Below are 20,638 nucleotides of genomic sequence, written 5' to 3' on the forward strand. Positions count from 1 at the left end.
GTTTAAAAAAAAAGGACACACATCCCTTCAAAAGCAATGTGCTCATGTATTGGATTTGTGTGTGTGTGTGTTTGTAAAAACCCGCCCTTTGCTGCTTAAACTTTTGAGTCCCCGTGCTGAGACGGGTTCAGTCCTGAGGTAAGCGCCATTTTCACTTTGCTTGTTTTTAAAAATAATTCAGATGTGAAAGCTACAGAAAATAATCTAGATAAGTGGACACGCTACTGAATTTTAAAAAAAGAAAAGATAATTATCAAATAAGGCATTTTATTGCAGTTGCCTCCCACACTCTAATTTTACAAAAACTTGAATATCTCTGAAATCTAAAGCTTTAAGATTCATTAATTCTATCACAGTGCATTTATGGCATCAATCTTCACATTCACCTATTGAGGTTGTAAGAGTGGTTATTAGTGGTCAACAAACTCCTCCTCTCTTTTGACATCCAATACGAGGGAAGAGGAAAACATGGAATACGCACACAAGACTGTAAGGGTGTCATATTCTATTGCAAAAAATTGACTTATAGATCTGCAAGTAGCTTTAGAAATGACAAAAAAAAATAAATATGAAAATGATAAATGTCAATAAATTTTGCCTTTGTTACTGGTCCTTCCAGATGATGGCATATGGAAACATGACATATGATGCACTGATGACTGTTCAGAACTGGACACATTTAAACTTTAAATTTTAAGTTTAGTGGGAAAAAAATTGGGGAACTACTCGTAGCTTAAGGACAGTTAGGCCAGTAGAGGAGGGGTGGCAGGGTCAGTGGTTGGGGGGGTGGGGGGTGGAGTTTTCATCCAAGCCACGAGCCGATCACAAGAAGCTATCAGGGGGCATGAAATTCAGGATCAGTCGCACAGACAGCGCAAATTGTCTGGGGGGAGAGAAGGAGATTTCACAGGGCTTAGTCCAAATGCACCAGCTGGAGCACGCTGGAGCTCAACTCGCTCACGTTCACAGTGTCAGAGAGAGAGAGAGAGAGAGAGAGAGAGAGAGAGAGAGAGAGAGAGCCCTCCTTCTCCTGCTCAGATGGCTGTCACATTAGCGGCTTTTAAAGTGTATACGCTGAGGGGTATCAGTTAACTGCTGGGGTTGAGCATTCCCACTTACCCAGAGTGAGAACGAGAGCTGAAAACAGGCAACATAGGAAGCTCTCTCAGACGAGAGGTCAGAATGGGGAAGCTTTGAGGTCAGCTCGCAGGGATCCTCTCAAATCAATCATTTATCAAACTTAGGGGTTGGGGGGGAAGGGGAGGTGTTGTGGGTTTTTTTTTTCTTTTTTTTTTGCTTTGTGGAGACTCTAATACCACATGCGCTGGAGTGCATGGAACAGTAATTGTTTTAATCAAGAAAGATGTTCCTGTGTGCTCATGTGTGCAGTGTGTCAGCAGACAGTACCCTCTCAGATGGGTTCAGTGTGTCCTGCCGGGGAACATTAAGGCTGTAACTTTCATTACAAATAACACACACTTTGACAGGCAACACCCAGGCTTGGTGTATCTCACCAGATGTATCAAACAGTGCAGACCAGTGCTGGTATGTCATGAACAGAATATGCATAGCAATATCCCAGTTGTGAGAGCACAGGGTTTGTACTTGTTACATGAAAAAAATAAAACAACTTGAAGGCACATGATTCCCAGTCAAATCATAGGTTTAAGGGGTTAAAAAATGAAATACAGAAAGAAAGAAAGAAAAAAATTTGGATTTTTCAGAAAAAAGTGCTTGAAAGGCCAAGGCAAGTCATTGTTTAAAAAATAACAGCATGAAAATAATTTCACATACCAAATGAGAGGGCATTAGTACACAAGTGCATAAAAAAATGAAGATTAGATCACATTACCTAAGTGCTGGAACAAACACTGTCTTCAGTTAGTTGCTCCCTTTTGTCTGGAAGAGGCTGGGCCAATGAACAAAGCTGGAGAGTGGTATACAGGAGAAATCCAGAAGTCCAAAAAAAAAAGAGTCTGAAATAGTCTTCCAATTTTTTTTTTTTTTTTTGTAAGATCCCAAAAGGTTTGGCTTTTTTATTTTGTCCAGCTTTCCCTCTCCATCCTGGACAGAAGCCCTGAATATAACTCATATGTGCTTTTTTTCCTCATTGTATATACACTCACAATATGCACTACACAGGTTTAGGCTATGATTGCAACACTTGAATGCAACATTTTGACATTTTTTTTCTTTGGCTTATTCTAACAAACAAACAAAAACAAATCAAAAACAAAACCAAAAAATAAATAAAATCTATCTCTTTTTGGTTTTCAATTTGCTTCTTTTTTCTTTCTCTTTTTTTTCTTTTTTTTTTTTTTTTTGGCTCGGTGGGTTAATAAAAAAAGAAGTTGTTTTTGTTTTTTGCTTTTTTTTTTTTACATAAATACTGCACTGTTGTGAAGTATGTGTCCATGGCTGAGATAGATTATAAATAAAGTAGTTCTCCTTTTAGGAAAGTAATTTAAAAAAAAATGCATGTGCTGCACAAAGAAAGGCACTTTTAAAAAGTCAACACAGTTTGTGTGCATGTTTCTTGGACCAGCAGTCTGGCCCCCTCTATATGAGGTGTAGGTTCATTTGGAGCTGAGGTGAGTGAAGTTGAAATACTGTGGATGGTGAACAGTGAGGTGTCCTAGCTATGCTAGTTCAGACTTGACTTTGGCAGCTGTGGGTGGGTGCTGGTCCCATCTCTCTCTAACTGGGAGAGTAACGCTCTATGGTGCGGGTCTCGGGAGGCAGAGGCTGTGAAGGTGGCGGCAGGGATTGGCTCAAGACGTTCATTTTCTCATGCGTGAGGCCCAGATGCTCAGCCGCAAGTTTGGACAACGGGTACAGGCTTTCTATGGCCTTGGGGTCGGCCAGCAGGTGCTGCGAAGCCTGGGCCAGGAGTTCCGAGGCCTTCTCTTGCTTCAGACCAAGGTGCTCCGCGGCGTACTTACTCAGCGGGTAGATGCCCTCAGAGAAGTCCATCTTCAGCTTGCCATCTGCGGTGAGCCCTCCGCCTGCGCCCCCGCCACTGTGCATCTTCATGTGGCTGATGAGGTTCCGCTGCTGGGCAAACTTACCCCCGCACACCTGGCACTCGTAAGGTTTCTCACCCGAGTGGATCCGCATGTGCTCGGTGAGACGGTACTGGCGCGTGAATCTCATGCCGCAAGCATCACAGGCGAAGGGCTTAAGGCCCAGGTGGCTGCGCATGTGACGCGTCATGGTGCCACGCTGCGTGAACTTCTTGCCGCAGATGCTGCATGGGTACGGCCGTGTCAGCCAGTGCGTCTTTTCATGCTGTCGCAGCGTGGCCGGGTCCTTATAGGACTTTTCGCAAGAGGAGCAGCGGTACGGCCGGATCATCTCGCCCATGCCCATGGTGTGGAGGCTCTGTGGGTGGTTACTGTTGGCATTCAGGCTGGTGGGTCCATTGACACTGTTGGCTTTGCACGTGGTGCTGTTGCTGCTATTGTTCTCCATCTCTGAACCCGGGTTGAGCTCCTCCTCTGTGTGGGTTTCCACGTGGGCATTTAGCTGCTCCGAGCTGGGGAAACCCTTGTCACAAGGAATACAAACATACAGGTTGTCCCCAAAACTCTCAGGGCACGTTATGTCATAAGGAATGTGATATCTGCCCACGGTACCCGGGGGAGAAGGCCGGCCCTCACTGCTGACTGATTCCTCACTGGCTGTCCCATTCTCGTCTTCCCCGTCGCAGGCCACGCCCCGGCCATAGCCTCCCTCACTCAGCTTCTCCTCACTGGTCTTCTGGTGATTGAGATGCTGTCGGGTGCCTTTGTCCCGATCTCCCACTCCTATGTCATCCTCTTCTTCCTCCTCGTCCTCCTCGTCTTCAGCATTGTAGGAGCGAGGCTCGTCTTTCACCCAACGGCACACTGATCCGTCACTCATGTGATCTCTTTGCTCCCCTGTGGCCTCAGGGCTTGGCGGGCAAGGGAAGTTCTCCTGGCTCTGGGATCTGGAGTGGTGCAGGTGGGGGTGATGTGGTGTGAGTGGCTGGCTGAGATGGGGATAAGAGTGTGGAGTGTGGGGACCCACGTGATGAGTATTCTCCATCTTGTCAGGGCCTCCGTTGGCGCCCTGCCGCGGACTTCCGCGGTTACTCAGCTCGCTTTCAACCTCCTCATCCTGCTGGTGTGTGTGACTCAGGTGGGAATGAGAAGGTGGGTGTTGGGATTTGGGACCGGGGCTTTTCTTCGACAGATCCAGGCCGAGGGGAGAGTAGTTTCGGTCGGCGGTGGGAAGGCGCATGCCCGACGGGGGAGGCAAAGGCGCTGGGGTGGAGGGGTACTCCTGAGGGCCCTGAATGAAGGAGGGCGCATACAGCTCTCCTCCATGAGGGGCCAGTGGGTGTGGGGGTAAATCCTCTATGGGAGGGGCACAAGGTGTGTGGCTGCTCACAACCCCACCAGGATAGCAGGGCTGGATGACAGGGGTGGGAACTCGATGTCTTCCTCCTCCCACACTGCCGGGAGTCATATTACTGTATGGCAAAAAGCCCGGCGTGGGCCGAAGGAGGTACTTTGCTTTCCCCTTCAGCTTTTTCTTACAGAGAGCCACCAAGTCCAGCAGTTGGAGGTAGCTTGCAGCCGCCAGCACTGCTCCTATATTTGGCTCTGAGGGAGACGCTGGGTCTCCATCACTCAGCCGTCCTGTGTATATGTAATCTAGGATGACCCGAAAAACACCGGGACTCACCATCTCATGGTCCAAGTTGATGAGGTTGTCGTGGACGACGAGGGACTTAAGGTATAGGCTGCTGGCCGCCAGAATGTTCTTGTGAGCTCGGAACAGAGCATTTTGCACCACGATGATGACATCACACAAGAAGCCCTTGGTACGTTGCGTGTTCAATTGTAAAAGAAGGTGCCTAGCATGACCTGGGACTTCCATGGCATCCAGCATCGTCTTCAGTCCACCACCTGAAATGATACAGAAATGTCAGACACTGTCTCTATGGTAACACACACTATAACATTGTAACAGCCATTGGATTAACACGAGCTGAACAAGTCAAATTAGGTCACACGCTTTCATGAAGACCATCATGCTTTGTGTTGTGATTACACAGAACACTATCACTTTGCACCTTTGTTTCCTATGCTTAAATATTTGACCACATTTTGGTCCATAAAATCGAAAGTGAGACATAAAATATGTGCCCCAGAAAGATTTCTTCCAGAAAATAGTTTTAATTGCTTGCATTGAATCATTGGAGAAAAAAAAAACAAAAAAAACGCTGAAGTAAGTATATCTGTATCTCACGGACAAAAACAGCTCTATGCTTCCTCTTCTCTATCTTTCTTATCTGATGACAGAGTTCTTTTTCTTTCTTTCTTTTTTCCTTCTTTTCAGATAGATGCAGACGCAATGCAGTGCATGGCAGAACAGTTCAATAAAAGTGAGCTATTTCTGCATGACAGTGTATGCCATGGTTTTGCCATTATTAACAGTGAAATTCCACATGTTCAAATGCTACAGTGGAGTGCACGGAGCAAAAATACCCAGTATAAAATGTGTTTTCATAGCCCTGTCTTCCTGATAAAGCTTCCCAGAGGTGGTGTGTGGAGTTTTAAACAAAGTAAGACAAACAGCAGGCACAATCCTGCGGGGACAAAAATAAGTCCAATAAAAAGATAGACATTCAAGTTCCATACCGTCCAGTCAAATAAGGAACTAACAGCCCTCTAACTGTGAATCATCGCATGGCGTGATCGATGGTATGCCTTTAAAATTCACCTCTCGTAAGTCTTGAATGTACATAAACACTTAAAGGTTTCAACCTAAAGCGCACTGAACAGCCTGAGTCTTCTGGTAAACAAAGATCATAAAACCATGCAAAAAAAACAAAAAAAACAGGATGTACTGTTCAAACACTGGAGACTGGAAAAAAAGAGAAAGATAGTTTATGAAAGCCCCTTAGCTGCTTGTTTTCACATATTGGAGACAAGCTGACAAATACACCCAGTTCTGTCACAGTGATCCCAATATCAGGTCATCCTCCTTTCATTTTGTTTCACTGTGTGTAAGATCTGCTCGTAAGCTTAAAGGAATAAGAAAGCATTGCTAAGCTTTGTATTAATTAGTTTCTTGTTGTATCGGTGTTTGCCTCCTATGAAAAACAAAGGATACAGGCAGGGGGGTATTGTGTAAAGCTCAACCAGAAGGCAAATATTCCCAAAGAAATTCTTTGAGTAGGATGACAACGTTTTTTTTTATTTGTCAAACAGTGCGAGGATAAATTAAGTGACCTCTTTCATATGGCAGATAGAAACATATATCAGAATAAACACGAAGAAAAAAAGTGTGTGAAGTTGTTTTTCTTTTTGACAGATGCTCTTTAAGTGTCCCATCTCTCTTTATACGAAGAACACGGAGGGCATAAACTCGCTCGTGCTCCCAATATATTCAGTAGATTTTCAGTTCTTTATCAGCTTTCCTGCTGCAAAAGTCATCATGAAGAGCGAATTAAAAATAACTACCTCGTTTAATTTTCCACGACATAGAGTAAACGAAGACATAAAATTGATTGAGATCTAGTTTGCTACCGTCTTTTATCTCTGTAGCTGATACGAGGAAGATGTCGCTCTACTCTTCAAAGAGTCAATCTGTAGCTCAAACATGCACTCAAACACAGCGCTCACTTTCCTGCAGAAGGGGCTGGACAGCTCGCATACCGTGAAACAGCATACTTACTGTAAGGCACCATACATGGATATAATAGTAATCAATGTGATATCGCTGCTTTCAATAAATCCTTCCGTTAAAAGAAACCATTTTCCCCCAGACAAAATCGCGATTCTTTTGCAGCAGAGTAAAGACTTATCATACCCTACTGCAGTAATTTTAAACGATGAACTTTCCATTATTTAAAAAGTAGGACTTTTCATTTTTTCTTCTTCTACTTCTTTCTTTTCTTCTTCTTTTTTTTTTTTTTAACGAAAATTGTGCTATAGCCATTATGAATGTACTCTCGCATCTTGAAGTTCCTAAAGTTCTCTCGTGCACCTGTAAGCATGTCTATTACCCGACACAAGGCAGAGAGTTCTCGCTGTGAGGTAGGCTAAACCTTAAATAAGAGTCGTATTCAAGATGTGATAGACTGATCTGTACTTTTTAACGACTGTGTTTGGTTATGATCTAATTTGCTCATCTTTACTTTGTGATTTGTTGATCTATTGATCATGAATGCTTCTTTTTACAAATACCTTTAATGGCGCTGACGTTCAATTCCAGTATTTTAAGTTATCATTAAACATTAACACCTTTTCATAAAACGCAAGAGGTCAATTTAGTGTCACAAAGAGAATTAAGCAAGTGAGACGTACTGTATTTGTCCCCAGCTGTGCGCTCTCTCTCTCTCTCTCTCTCTCTCTCTCTCCTGCCCGTTTCTCAGAATATTCTTTGTTAGAATGCACCACAGCATTTAGCATTTTCCGTTTTTATCGCCTCTCCTGCTGCCCACGGACACTTGAATGCTTAACCTCCTAAAGTGTATTTGCGGGTTAAGTGTCATTTTCGAAGCATCTCTCTTTTCATAGCACATGAGAGTCGGGGGCATACTTCGCACACAGAGAAAGCAACATGTGTGATCTACATTCGCATGTATTTTTGTCTTCACAGTCAAAAATTATGTCTAACCTCCAAGAGAAAAAAAACAGCAATAAACAGTAAAGAGCTAAGAGAATTTCGTTAGAACAACTATGTGCTTATCAAGTCATAATGTTAACATGTGATACATTTTGGGAAATAACGAGCCGGTAACCAACATTATTACGCAGTTATGTCATCTATGAATGCAAACATGCATCCGCTCCTCTCTGTACGTTTTATGTTATGAGCTCAAAGCGCAGAGCAAGAAAGGAAGTGGTAACAGAAGTAAATCATGTTTTAAAAACCTTTGTTTGAACATCACGCATAAACAGTTATATCCTCTTGTCGAGTCGTCCTAGACGCGAAAATGTCTCTTTAACGGGTGATTACGTGAACCTGTACATTCCAGACTACTACAACAAAAACTTCTCAATGTAGTTTGCCTGTTTTTCATAGTGACGTACCACAGTGCGCTACGGCAATACTTTCGTCCTGACGTGTAAGATCCCAGGTTTGAGAATAGTGCTTGTCCAATTGCTATCCCTTTGAGGTGTGTTTGACATGTATGATGAATGGTGTTTGGTATTTTTTTGTTTGCTTGTTTGTTTTTTGTGGTATATATACAGACATGTGTGTAGGCTACATAAATTCTTAGATTAACATTTAACATTCACAACTTGTACAAATTGTTGAGCAAATATAAAGAACTTAAACCAAGTTTCAGTTCAAGGTATAGATTTAGATTTAGATTTGGAAGAAATGATTCTCTTGACTATTCCCGTATGTTCCCACAACCAGAACAACGCACTCTCAGCACAGTGTAGTTCTAATTTATCCATTAAAAAACTTAATAACCAGACGAATGTATAAATTAGTGTTACCTTGGGCCCGTCCAATTTTCTAATTTATGCATGTCTCCACACGCGCGTGTGTGCGCCTGCATGAGCGAGTGTGTGTGTGTGTGTGTGTGTGAATGGTGTTTGTGTGATTCATAAGTTATGTGAGTGTGATTGAATATTTGCTATATTTGGTATGAGAAAAGGGGACTTGTATTAAGACGGTCCCCGGGTCATATTTTAGAGGGGTTGGTATTCATTAGTCCTGTGTTTTGTCTGTGTTGTCACTTTGCTGGTTTAGGGTGAGGCAGGGTTTAAACTGGGGGGTTCTGTTCTAAAGAACACCCCTTTGACTTCCTCTCTCTCCCCGCCCTGTCTGTCATCTTTCACCACAAATGCATACTCCCTTACAGATTTACTCCTTACATTAAAGAATTTTGTGGCAAAACCCCTCGTTTTATTCACTGTCAAACTATGATCCTTTGCGGCTCCTTCACATACTGTACAGAATGGTTGTTTAAGGCCCATTCGTTGTATTTGTTGACAAATCGTCAGTGAAATTGTTTTGGCAAACCATTGAAGAGGGACAATACACAACGTCTACTGAAAAAATAAGTAAATATACACAAATTGTTAATTTATTAAATTATAGTTAGCAATATAATGATTTCTGAAATATTGTGCATCTCTTAACGCGGTAAATATTCAGTACTGCAAATAGTAATAGCGAAGCACCGAAGTTCTTTATAAAAACCTATGAAAGTATTCCAGGACCCCTGTAATGCTTTAAGAAATTATGTGTTGTTTTCCTCTAAATGGTTTAGCCGGAAATACATCTTTAATGTGTTATTAATCGTTAATGAAAATAATTATTTTGAATTTTAATAAAGCAGAGACAAGCTTCAGGACAATCTGTTATGCAAAGATGAGAGTTGTCTGTATGGTCGATTTGGCTGCTCCGCAAGTAGCCCTTCAGTCCAGTATTTTTGTGAATGGAATGTAAAACCGCGACTGAGCATGAAACCCTATTTAATCAAAACCACTTGAGGTTCAACAATCTGGGGTTTTGTCTTCGTTGACTATCATACGGACGATTGAAGTTGTTTAAATATACGAGTGAGGACAGAACACTTGTGGTACTCTTTGTGTTACCTTCCACTTCCAGACACTGACAGCCCGACAAAAAATCCGCGCACGGATGTGGCACGTTCCACCTCTTTCACTTACTTCTACTTCACTTACTTTTGCACAATTTGCTGCACCACATAATATCTCGTCAACGGAGAAAGATTTTTGCAGTGTGGGCGAGTGTCTGTGAAGAGCTAGGAGAGGGGCTTTTCCCAGTCTCAGCGCTCAGAGCCCTGGATATTCATTCATAAATACCGCCGGGAGGAAAACGATTATCAGCCCCGTTACACGGCCTCTCAGTCGAGAGAGCTCTGTCGATCCCAACACGTTAATTCCTAACTGTTAGTTACAAAGTTAATCAAAAGCCATTTGTTCGGAGACGTAGGCCTCCAATGCAAGAGTGCATATAAATTGTGAATAATAAGGCAAATAGTTTTATAATTCTTATATCCTGGTTTATGACCATACATATATACTTGCCTGCATTTGGAGTCACTCGCTGGCCTCTCAATATGGACCGCGAAGAGGTAAGGTTTCAAATCATCAGCAATGCTTATACAGCCTACAGGCTGCAAATCAGAGTTTTTCCTTAGCACCTTATATTTAATCTTCCGAGATTTCCATGGTAGCCTATCAACTGATACAGTCGCAAGCAAAGACAAATACGGAGATTGTGCTGTTATGCATTCAGCTCCGTTGTTGCCACAAAGAAAGTAAACATGTTTTACAGGAACCACGAATTTTTAATAACTAAACAACTAAGAAGCGATCATAAGTTTTTTTTTTTTATAAATGAATGTCAGTCTTATCATTCTCTTGCCATCTATTTTTGGCATTTTTGGTAAAGTTTCTCCAACTATCTCTTAGTTTTTAAGATTACATATTATATCTCAGTGCACTGACACCTTCGATGAGGCACAGTTAAATTAATGTGAAGAGACGTTTTGATGATAATAATACTAAAAAAACTCAGGTCCCATCTCAGCCTCATAGTCGACTTTCTGATTTCTGAAAAACCAAAGACCCACATGAGTCTAGGTGCGTCCCTATCACAGACTGAACGCACCTCTCTCCGTCAATTCTTACGCACCAACCAAGCAATGTAAGCAACGTGCAGTAATGTTGTCAGATTATACCACTGTATTTTAATAGTGTGCCAGCTACTGACTATACTAGCATAGTGTTCATCTTTTGTTAAATAGAGAGGCGATGGAAAACTATGGAGCATGGATCTCTCTCTTCATCCTCCCCATCGAATCACACTCATGTGAAACACCATGGATTACTCATTAAGTCTAATGTAAGTTGTGCCCCGACAACGACGAGGGGTTAGCAGCGGATGTAAAAAGAATGCTTTAACCACGACTATAAAGACACAATCCGAGCACATACAATGTTCTCGTTCTGCTTCTCGTTCAAATTAGTAACCACTGACAACGCTTTCTACTGCTGTAATTCAATTACTGTCTTACCTTATTAGAACGTTAACGAGGTCCAGTGTTCTATTTCACAGGACATGAATGGCAAACTCAAGTTTTGCTCTTGAAAAGTCAACCATGTCAAAAAACAAAACACCTCTTGAACAAAACGTAATATATTTGAAAAAAATGTGTGTATAAACACGAGCGTGAACAATTAAAGCCCTATCTACATAAACAGGATATTTCTAAAACATTAGCGCTGTTATTCTGTAAGAGGTTTGATATATTCCAGAACTGCGTAAAAAAATAAGTAGGCTATTGTTAGAGTAATCGTGAAGATAACATTATTTCCCATGTAGTCTATCTAAATTATCTGATAGTACCACGAATGTGTACAACGAAAGAAGCGTTGCTGTATAAACGTTACCTGGATGCCCGAACTCTTCTGCCATCCGATCTAACTCTCCCGTAATGATCATCTCAACAGTCTTTTGGAGTCATATCTGACGTTTCAACTTTGAACTGCCAGCCTCCAAAAACCATGCCAGTTTTCCGAGCAAGACTGCCAACTCTTTTTATTATTAATTGCTGTGGATTTCTTGTTACTTGCCCTCCCGCCCCTCTCTCTCTCTCGCTCTCTCTCTCTCTCTCTCTCTCTCCCCCCTATCTCTCTCGCCCCCGAAAGCTCTCTCACTCCTCCTATAAAAAATACGTGTTTAGACCGGCATCAATTTCCTTCGATTTTTATTTTAGTAATTTCCCTAGTTATTTTTACGTCGACGCAATAACGCGCATGGAGATGATAATGGGCTTGTATGTGGCACAAGCGTTTTAGCGCCCCGTGTGATGTCAGTCTATAATAAAACTAAAAGGTAAAATCGAGGGCAGGAACTTACAGTGACCCCAGCTTGAACTTCACATCGCGGCTTGGTCTTAAAGAGACAGTCGTTATATTGTATATCACACGACCCCTAGTTTTTGCAGGATTGATCGCGATGTCTCGAAACAAAATCTCAACGCTCTATCACTACGGTTACAAGAAACAGTTCCAGTTTGGAACAATAAAACAGAAATAGAAACAAAAATCTGCACTCAGTTTTTACGTGACATTTAGCCACTTCTTCTAACTTATGGCAATTTAGACTGGAAATAGATCAAACGAAAACCTGTGACGAATAAAATCAAAATTAGGGCAGCAGACCACTTACTTGGCAACTTTTTGTAGCAAAGCATAACCTCACCTTGAGCGCTGGGTCTATTTGCATATCACTGAGAACCGTTAGGACAGGCAATTTTGCTGTTGTCTGCAGCACAGTGCAACGGAATAAATGTGATGGAGCTCTTGCTCTTTCTCTCCACAAAACACACAGACTATATGTGCCCTGAACAGCCATGCAACAACATCTCCCCAACCACTCTGTCATCTCTGGTCTTTTTTAGTAAGAAGTCCAGTTGTTTATTGTAGGCCGTCTCCACTCTCATTTGGCCTGTTTCTCGCTTTACACGGGTTATTATAAGGGACAGTTGTAGCTGTCATAACGCAGAGTCAGCTTACTTGGATCTCTCTATAGAGAGAAAGAGAGAGAGAAAGAGAGAGAGAGAGAGAGAGAGAAACCAAGAGACTTGTGTGGAGGAAAATGCATGATAAATAACACTCCGTGTTATTCCTCATTTAAATAATAAAGTTTAAAATGATTTTTTTTAGCAGATATTTTGATCAACTGTTGAATTACAACACTTTGTTGAATTTTCAGTTTGACGTTGTGTTGATGCTTTAAACGGTAATGCATACAAAGAAACAAAGTGTCTCCTGAATAAACGTGTTTAAAGTTAACAATTTTATGATAGGAAGCATCCTGTTACAGTCAGATTTGCGAGATTAATTTTCGGACACCTACAAATTAGGCCTATAGTACTTGCACGTAACTGTCTGCTCGCTGTAAACCAAACAGATCACATTCGGAGAAGTTATGGAGATGCAGTGTATATTTCATTAAATTTATTGTGGCATGAGTTTATAAACGTGAAATAAAACCGTATTATTTGATTCGTCCTAAACCTTTTGGAGTAGTCAACTGTCACTGGATTAAGGTCACTCGTTATGACCTAAAGAGCAGTCTCACTTACAACAAACCTAAACGTAACTGACACGAGTCCACACCCTAACGGCTTTGGATGGACATAACTGTATAATGACATTGTTTACAAAAATATATAGGCCCAGCGGTTACTCAGTGGTGGCATCTTGTCAGTTACTGCGACGTAACTGTTCGTTATTATTTACGCTGCAAAGCCTGTCAGAGCTGAGACACTGCAACTAGTCGTAAAAGAGTAAGTAGCCTGACGTAAACTGTGTAAATACGCCAGCTGTCAGACACAAGCACCAATAACAGTCAGTTAGGCAGTCTACGCATACGCTGAGTGAACACACCTGAAGTCGCCTCAGGTAGCCTAATCAGTCAGTGGCGATGGAAATAGCCCATTAATGCAACGTACTGCTTTTCTCTACTCTCGGGCAACCTACCTCGGATTCATGTCTGATGTCCCGACCGTTGTTGAATTTTTCTCCACGGGATTCTCCCATAAAGACTTCCACGTGCATCCAAATTCCTTTCCAGAACTTGTCTTTCTTAGGGTTTCCAACTTTTGGGGATTTCGATCTCTCTTTTTTCCACTATCTCCCCTCTCTCTCACGCTCTCTCTCCGTCTTACGCGCTTCTAGACCGCACGTGTAACATTGTATCCGACACTTCTCAAAATCTCTGTGGAACCGGTCAACGACAAGCTGCTGCCTCGCTGAATGCGCGTACAGCGACACCCAATGGTTGACTATGTTCTGGAAAATGTAGTTTCAACGAAATATTTATAGCACAATATATCTTTGACCCAACAGGCCATAACAAACACGGTGGGTAATATACACGGAGCGCACAATCTAAATACTCTTATACACGACTCCTACTGTATTAATATATATTTCAGTTGTTAAACTCTCATAATTAGAAGATGGGAAGGTTATTACCATGTAGTAGAATATTACTGCATGTGCGTGCAGAAACCATTCAACATTTAGTAATGTAGTTATTATGTAATTACGTAATTACGTGAGTCGGTAAAACAATAAAACAGGAAAGTGTTCCGTATGGGTTTGTTTTAATTTTTTTAACCATAGCTCTGTTTTAAGCTTCAAGTGTGGCTTTAAAGTGGATCATGGTCTATATATACATGACCGAACCAGAGACACTGCACAGAATCCGTGACTTTTTTTTTAAACAGTTCAAAAACCAAAATAGAGAGCTTTACATCTGAAAGCAAGACACATTTTGCTCTTTCTTATTTTCAGGGCAGTTACAAGTTTTCACTTTGTATGTTTTTTTTTCTTTAAATAAAAGTGTAAAAGTTGGTATGACCACGTTTGCATTTCTCTCTGTGTTTTTTAATTTGAATGCACTGCACATTCAACACTACCATCACCTTGCTGCATTTTAAGGGAAAAATGGCCTACAGGTTTGGCTAAAATTCAACACGAACAAAATATCAGTGAGTATTGAGATATCTATACACTCAACACGCAGACACTATAGGTTCATGTGTTATACATGCTGAAGCCAACTAGACTGTGATTCCCATCAACCTGCCCAAAGCTTTTTTCTTAATGCATTTATGGCCAAAACACAGTTGGACCAGTCAGTTCATTTACCTGGTAACACACAGACAGACACTCCAACTGTTAATGCGTCTTAATTAACAACCATGTTAGTGCGCATTGCAGAGTAAGACAGGGTATACACTGGTTTTTGTGACTCAGTGGTTGTTTTGCTGTTGCTCTGATAGGAAATGAATGACTAAGAATGGTACTCACCTGACCGGTTGCCTCTCTTGTCGTTGCCTGCCTTTGGCCTCTGGAATGACTTTAACATCTGATTATTAATTTCTATTCCAGGGCCCCCCCCCCCCCTCCCCGCAAATTACCCAAGTTCAAGATGTTGCTTTGTCATTATGGTGGTCAAAGTCATAAGAGTCTGTCTTTAAAAGACTGTGGAGGTATTGTCTTTCACTTCCAGTTTCTCTTGATGAACTAATGATAACCTCCACAGAGGTAGGCAGGGAGAGCTATACAAAGGACATAAACGGGCCAACCGACACCTGGTTGTTTTTCAGTTCACTTTTAATGGAAGATTCTGTAATACAATACAAAAAAAATCCTCTGAGTCCATTGGCTCCTCTGAAAAAAAAAAAAAGGATCGTAAAGAAGGCCAACCCAATAGATCAAGCGAATGCCAAAATATTCCACACAAGCTCAACACTATTCTCTTTGATCTATGTGACCCACAGAAAATTAGGACCATAAAAAGGGAGAAAAAAAAATTAAAGTTAAGTAATGTGGCCGAGAGGGATCGTGGCACCTATATCATAAGCATTGTCAGAGTCAAAGTGTTCGGTTTTTCTGTTCCTTTCCTTCAATTCAACGGCATTTCCAGCCAAACTGTGCTTTATCTCAAGCATTAATCAGTCTCTGGAGGCTTTCACTGGACTTTAAGTCGTGTCAAAACACAATTTAACATAATCTAGCTTAAGACTTATGCGCAATGGCAAACTGTTAATGAACTGCCAACATTTAGACACCTCCGGACTGCTGGTGTAAGCAATGATTCAAATACGTGAATGAGAGCCGTGTTGGAACGCAAAACAGAAAACACAGAGCCGAGCTGAACGGAGAAACTTCCCTCAGGACTACAGAGACGGAGATAAGAGAAACGCAGCAGAACTAAACTGTTACAGACAATTAACAGTTGGCTGTCGCCTCTCAAATAACATGCCTTTTCTGTTTATTTGTGTGTGGTTGTGTGTCTGTGCGTGTGCGAGTATGTGTGTCTGTGTGAGGTTGTGTGTGTTTTCATATATGTGTGTTCATTTGTTTAACTTTGTTTTGCAGTAGATCACGGTCTTCACACAAAAGAGAGAAGCAGGCTATAAGTGATTTAGGGGCAGAAGAGGGAGTTTTTTGACACTCTGTAAGGGACTGTAAGAGATGCCACTTGATGAGGGGCTGAGTGTCTCTTTTCGCTGTGTGTCGAGTGTGAGTAACAGCATTCCAATCAACTTATTACTGCTGTGTTATTGTCTGGCCGATGGCCTGAGGTCACGACAGCACAGCATGGGAACAAGGAATAGATGGTTCCCCTGACTGTCCCATCAAACCATCAGCCGGACAACCAATCTCTCTCTCTTTCTCTCTCCCTCTTTTTCTCCTTCCTTCACCGCCCCCCCCCCCCCCATTCTCGCCCTTTCTGCATTTCTCCATACCGTTGTGATGATAGGCACTTTCTCTTTCTTTGTGGGTATGACCGCTCAAAATCACCACATGCGAGATCATCGTCCCCCTATGCCAGACACACCCCCCCAGAGAACCAACATCTCACCAGAAATTGAGTCCTGGGCCCAACATTTTGACACGCCCAGTCTTAATTCACTTTAATGAGATGCTCCGAGACAGCTTTAGTGGATAGCCATGCAAAGGAGGTCATTTGGATGCACAGAGTTCTTTTCTTTCTTTTTTTTTGTGAGTGTTTAGTGTAAGATTTTAGGGTTCATCTTAAACTGGCAGTTTAAGTCGTTCACTCTGGAAACGAAAGACAAAGGAGAAAGGTTCGAGAGATTGATTTGTTGGCTCGGGACGAGGGGGCACATCATGACTTGCTGTTTGTACTAAGGAAAAGGGTTTGCACTCTATTCATTGCCCAGCTCATCTTAGCACAGGAAGTTTTGCAACTTCCTCAAAATACCTTTCCAAAGCATTTCTCGATTGTTACCAGATGTCCACTGAAGTTGGCAAGGGGTTTTGTTTGGCATCGTTACAGGGCAGATTCAGTAAACGTAGCTGCCTCCTTGGTACAGTATCTCTGAGGCCTCCTCTGGCACGGTGGGTAGCCAAGCCAGGGGGGGATCTGTATCTTGGTGTTGTTTTGCTGGGTTGAAGAGCCAGCCTTGGTGGCCTGTCACTGTCTGAGCATGTGAGAATAGCCAGGCGAGACGGGCATGTGTATCCCACATGGTTGTCCACTGAGTGGGTTCTGCTCTCTGGTCTTTCCTGATTAGCTCCACACACGCGCGCACACGCATGCACGCACGCACACACACACACACACGCGCACACACACACACACACACACACACACACACAAGGGGAAGAGCAGCCTTTGTTTTCTGTGTCCTACGAACACCCCACCACCACCCAAACCTCCTCCTTTTCTCCTCTCTCCACCAACTAAATCTCTTTTCCGGCTTGATTCTCGCTGAAAACCATATGGCGCGTGACATCATGGGGGCAGGAAGCGGGGGGGGGGGGGGGCAAAAAAGACAGAGAGAGAGAGAGAGAGAGAGAGAGAGAGAGGGAGGGAGAGAGAGAGAGAGAGAAAAAGCAAAAAAAGGGGAAGGATAGATCAGGGTCTTGAGATTGGCCTGCCAGGTCTTTGTGCGGTGATGTAAGCACACCGGCATGCTGGGAGGCCCGCTGGGGGTAAGGGGGTTGGTCTGGAGTGTGGAGCAGGTTGGAAGTCTTTAGGAAGAGTTTTTATATATATATATATATTTTACTCCCACCTGTATAATCAGAGGAGGAGAGGGTGGAGTGGAGGTCTATAGGCCACAGGGAGAGAGAGGGACTGAGAAGGAGGAGAGAGAAAGAGAGAGAGGGAGAGAGGGAGAGCGCTCCTGGACTTTGTATGAACCAGCTCTCCTTCTAAGAACTGTCCCTGGTGCTGTCTAAGGGGTCTAATGACTCTACTTTATCACCTGTCACATACTTTCACACTTTCACACTGTCTCTAATTTACAGCGTTTACGTTAGAGGGCTCACCCTCTGTGGTGTAATTACACAGAAACACGCAGAAAATGCTACAACACTCTATAACACTCTGTCCCAAAAAGAATCAGATAGCTCGAGGTTTTTTGCAGGAAAGACTTCATACCTCAAAATCGTTTAGAAGATTAAGCATGTACAATTCTCCAAAGTTAAACACTGATGGTACTGGAGCTTATTAACAGAGGAAAACCAAAGTGTCTGTGTACTCTGAGGTTGTTGAGGCATTTGGATTAGTTTGATTAGGATGTTGTTCCGTTAACCTTGAGCAGAAGAGACTGAAAGAATGGCATATGGGAAATGGATTAAACGCTCTCGTAATGACCAACTATTTTCACGGCATTGTCTTAATGAGACAAAAGTGCACGTCCTACATCTGTTTATATTGAACTGTGAGATTTTTTCCATGTTTATATGCAATGATAGACAGAATCTTGGATCACTCCTCTTCATCAACCTCAGTGGACCTCAGGTTCGTTTACGCTGCCCTCTCTCTCTCTCTCTCTCTTTCTCACTCACCCCCCACCCCCATTCTATCTCTGCTTGTCCAACTTCTCTGGTCTGTTTGTCTGTATTTCTCTCTTCCTCTATGTCTCTCTCTCTCTCTCTCTCCCTCTCTCTCTGTCTCTCTGACAAGTCACAATCTGTGCACCAGGCCGGCTTTCTGTCTGTCCGCCTCCCCTCCCTCCCTTTTTCGCTCGCTGGGTGAACTCTTCAGCTTTGTTGGGAGGTCCTGGTCTCCATACCACCACCCCCGTTCCCCGCCAGCTCTCTATCAGTGCGCGCACACACACACACACACACACACACACACACAAAACCTACCCCTCTCCTCATCCACTGATTAATGGCAGCGCTGGGGAGTGTGCCAGGCCAGATCCTAACGTAGGGAAAGGGGAAGAGAAAGGCAGGGCTGCTGTTGCAGCTGTGGTTTTGGAGCCTGTCTCTCAGCCCCTCTCTCTGCCCCCTCTTTCTCTCTCTCTCTCTCTCTCTCTCTCTCTCTCCATCTCCTCGCTGGCTCCTCCAGGGACACACGCCTTGGCCAGGCCCCAGGAACCAGGGAGTCAGGACCAGGGGGAAGAGGGGGAGAAAAAAAGGGAAGAAAGACAGAGGGGATGGAGAGAGATAGCGAGAGTGACTGGAAAGGTGAGAGAGGGGTGAACCAGAGTAAAAGAGACAGATGTTTGATTTTACTGAGGGGACTTTACCGGGCACTGGTTAGTGCTGTCGTGAGGAGGATAAATTTGAAAGAAGAAAATGAAAAAAGGTAAAACGGCGCTGTGTGATGTAGGATTCTTTTCTGTCGTATTCTCAAAGCCCAGCGGGCTCTGCTTGTTAAGTCTTACGCAAGAGTATTGCAAACGGGCACAACTGGCAGAAGCAAACATAGGTTCATTTTCCTTTGAGTGTGAAATGACAATCACATTGCACATACATCCACACACATCTGATGTATTTAGAATATCACTGGTTACTTTTTTTTTTTTTTTAATAGGACAGCATTTCAACAATTCCAGTGACTTGAGAGGTGTCTTCAGTCTTTTGTTTTTAAGGTTTGTCTGTGTATTGTGTGAACCGTTTTTTTTTTTTTTTTTCTCGTCTTATTGTGCAAGTTCTTCAGTCCCGAGAGTGGTGGTTTTTTAAACTCGTGTGTCTTTCCCTCCCTCTCTCACGGTGTTTTATGGACTGTGTGCTGCGGTGCGCTGACCTCCCTCTCACCCTGGTGCCACCCAGCCGGTGCGGGACTGAGGCGCGGTTGGCCCCTGCCAAAAGCCTAAAGCGCCACATCTGCAATCCATAAACGCCAGCCACTCTCCTCTCCATCTCCCTCGCCCACACCGCCGCTGCTCCCTCCGCTCCGCTCCTCCTGTCCCCTCCCTCCCTCCCTCCCTCCCTCCCTCTCTCTCTCCTTTCCCTTCTCCTCTTGAGCATACTCTCTTATTCCCTTACTTTTTGCTTTCCCCAACTGAACAGGGGTTTTGGCTTTTTTTTTTTGTTTGTTTTTAACGTCACTGTCCCTTCTGCTATCTCTGCTTTTCATTCAGTTTGATCTCTTGCTGGTTCATCTCTTATTGCTCTCTCCCTTGTTACCACTGTCTTTCTCTCTCTCTCTCCTCTCCCTCTCTCCCCTGTTGTCTCCCTCCCCCTCTTCATCCGTTTCCAACGGAAAAATCTCTCACCCATTATATCTTCAGTGGGAGCCAACTGAATGTGGTGGCAGTGAACTGGGAACCACAAGACATTCCTGCTCCAAACAGGCCTCAGCCACGCATGTTAACTCCTTCTGGCCGCAAACTGCGCCAATCAGTCACCAAAGCCAATGGGACAGGCGCCCGTACCCGCTTCTCAGCAGTTGGTCCACTTTTTGGGACAAACACTTTGTTTAGAAGCGACTCGAAAGGTTTCTTTTGCGAGACCGACAGGTTTTAAGGGGGATCAGGGCAGTATCGGAGGAAAAATAACTCGCGTTCGCATTCCATTCGTGTGTTTCTTAAATTTAAGGACAAACTCCAAAGTGGGAGGATTGAATTTCCCTCTAGATTGTGAACATTTGGACTGGAACACCACACCCTTTCAAAGTTTTAAACAAGATGTGTTTAACACATCTTTGCTCAATGCCCTAAGTGCACTACTAGAGCAAAATTAGGAAGGGGTGGGGAGTGGGGGGTGGGCAGTGAAGAAAATAAATGGATCCTCTTAACTGTCCAGTTCTTCAAGATCAGCTCAGGGCAATAAAGAAGTATTACCCTTGTGCAATTGTTTTATCATTATTTTGACTTCTTTCC

At 43.2% G+C, this 20,638-nt stretch overlaps 1 protein-coding gene across 1 annotated transcript; it reads right to left on the minus strand.

Moving 5' to 3' along the window:
* Positions 1-2,419: 2,419 nt before the first annotated feature.
* hic1 (hypermethylated in cancer 1) lies at positions 2,420-13,655 on the minus strand. The gene is made up of 2 exons (XM_030777123.1): positions 13,515-13,655; positions 2,420-4,934 (listed from the first exon to the last, which is right to left on the minus strand). Exon 2 carries the CDS (start codon positions 4,915-4,917, stop codon positions 2,698-2,700), a length of 2,220 nt encoding a protein of 739 aa, XP_030632983.1. The 5' UTR covers positions 4,918-4,934; positions 13,515-13,655; the 3' UTR covers positions 2,420-2,697.
* Between the last annotated feature and the right edge of the window lie 6,983 nt (positions 13,656-20,638).

Source organism: Chanos chanos, chromosome 6, assembly GCF_902362185.1.
Source record: "Chanos chanos chromosome 6, fChaCha1.1, whole genome shotgun sequence".
Classification (NCBI taxonomy): Eukaryota; Metazoa; Chordata; class Actinopteri; order Gonorynchiformes; family Chanidae; genus Chanos; species Chanos chanos.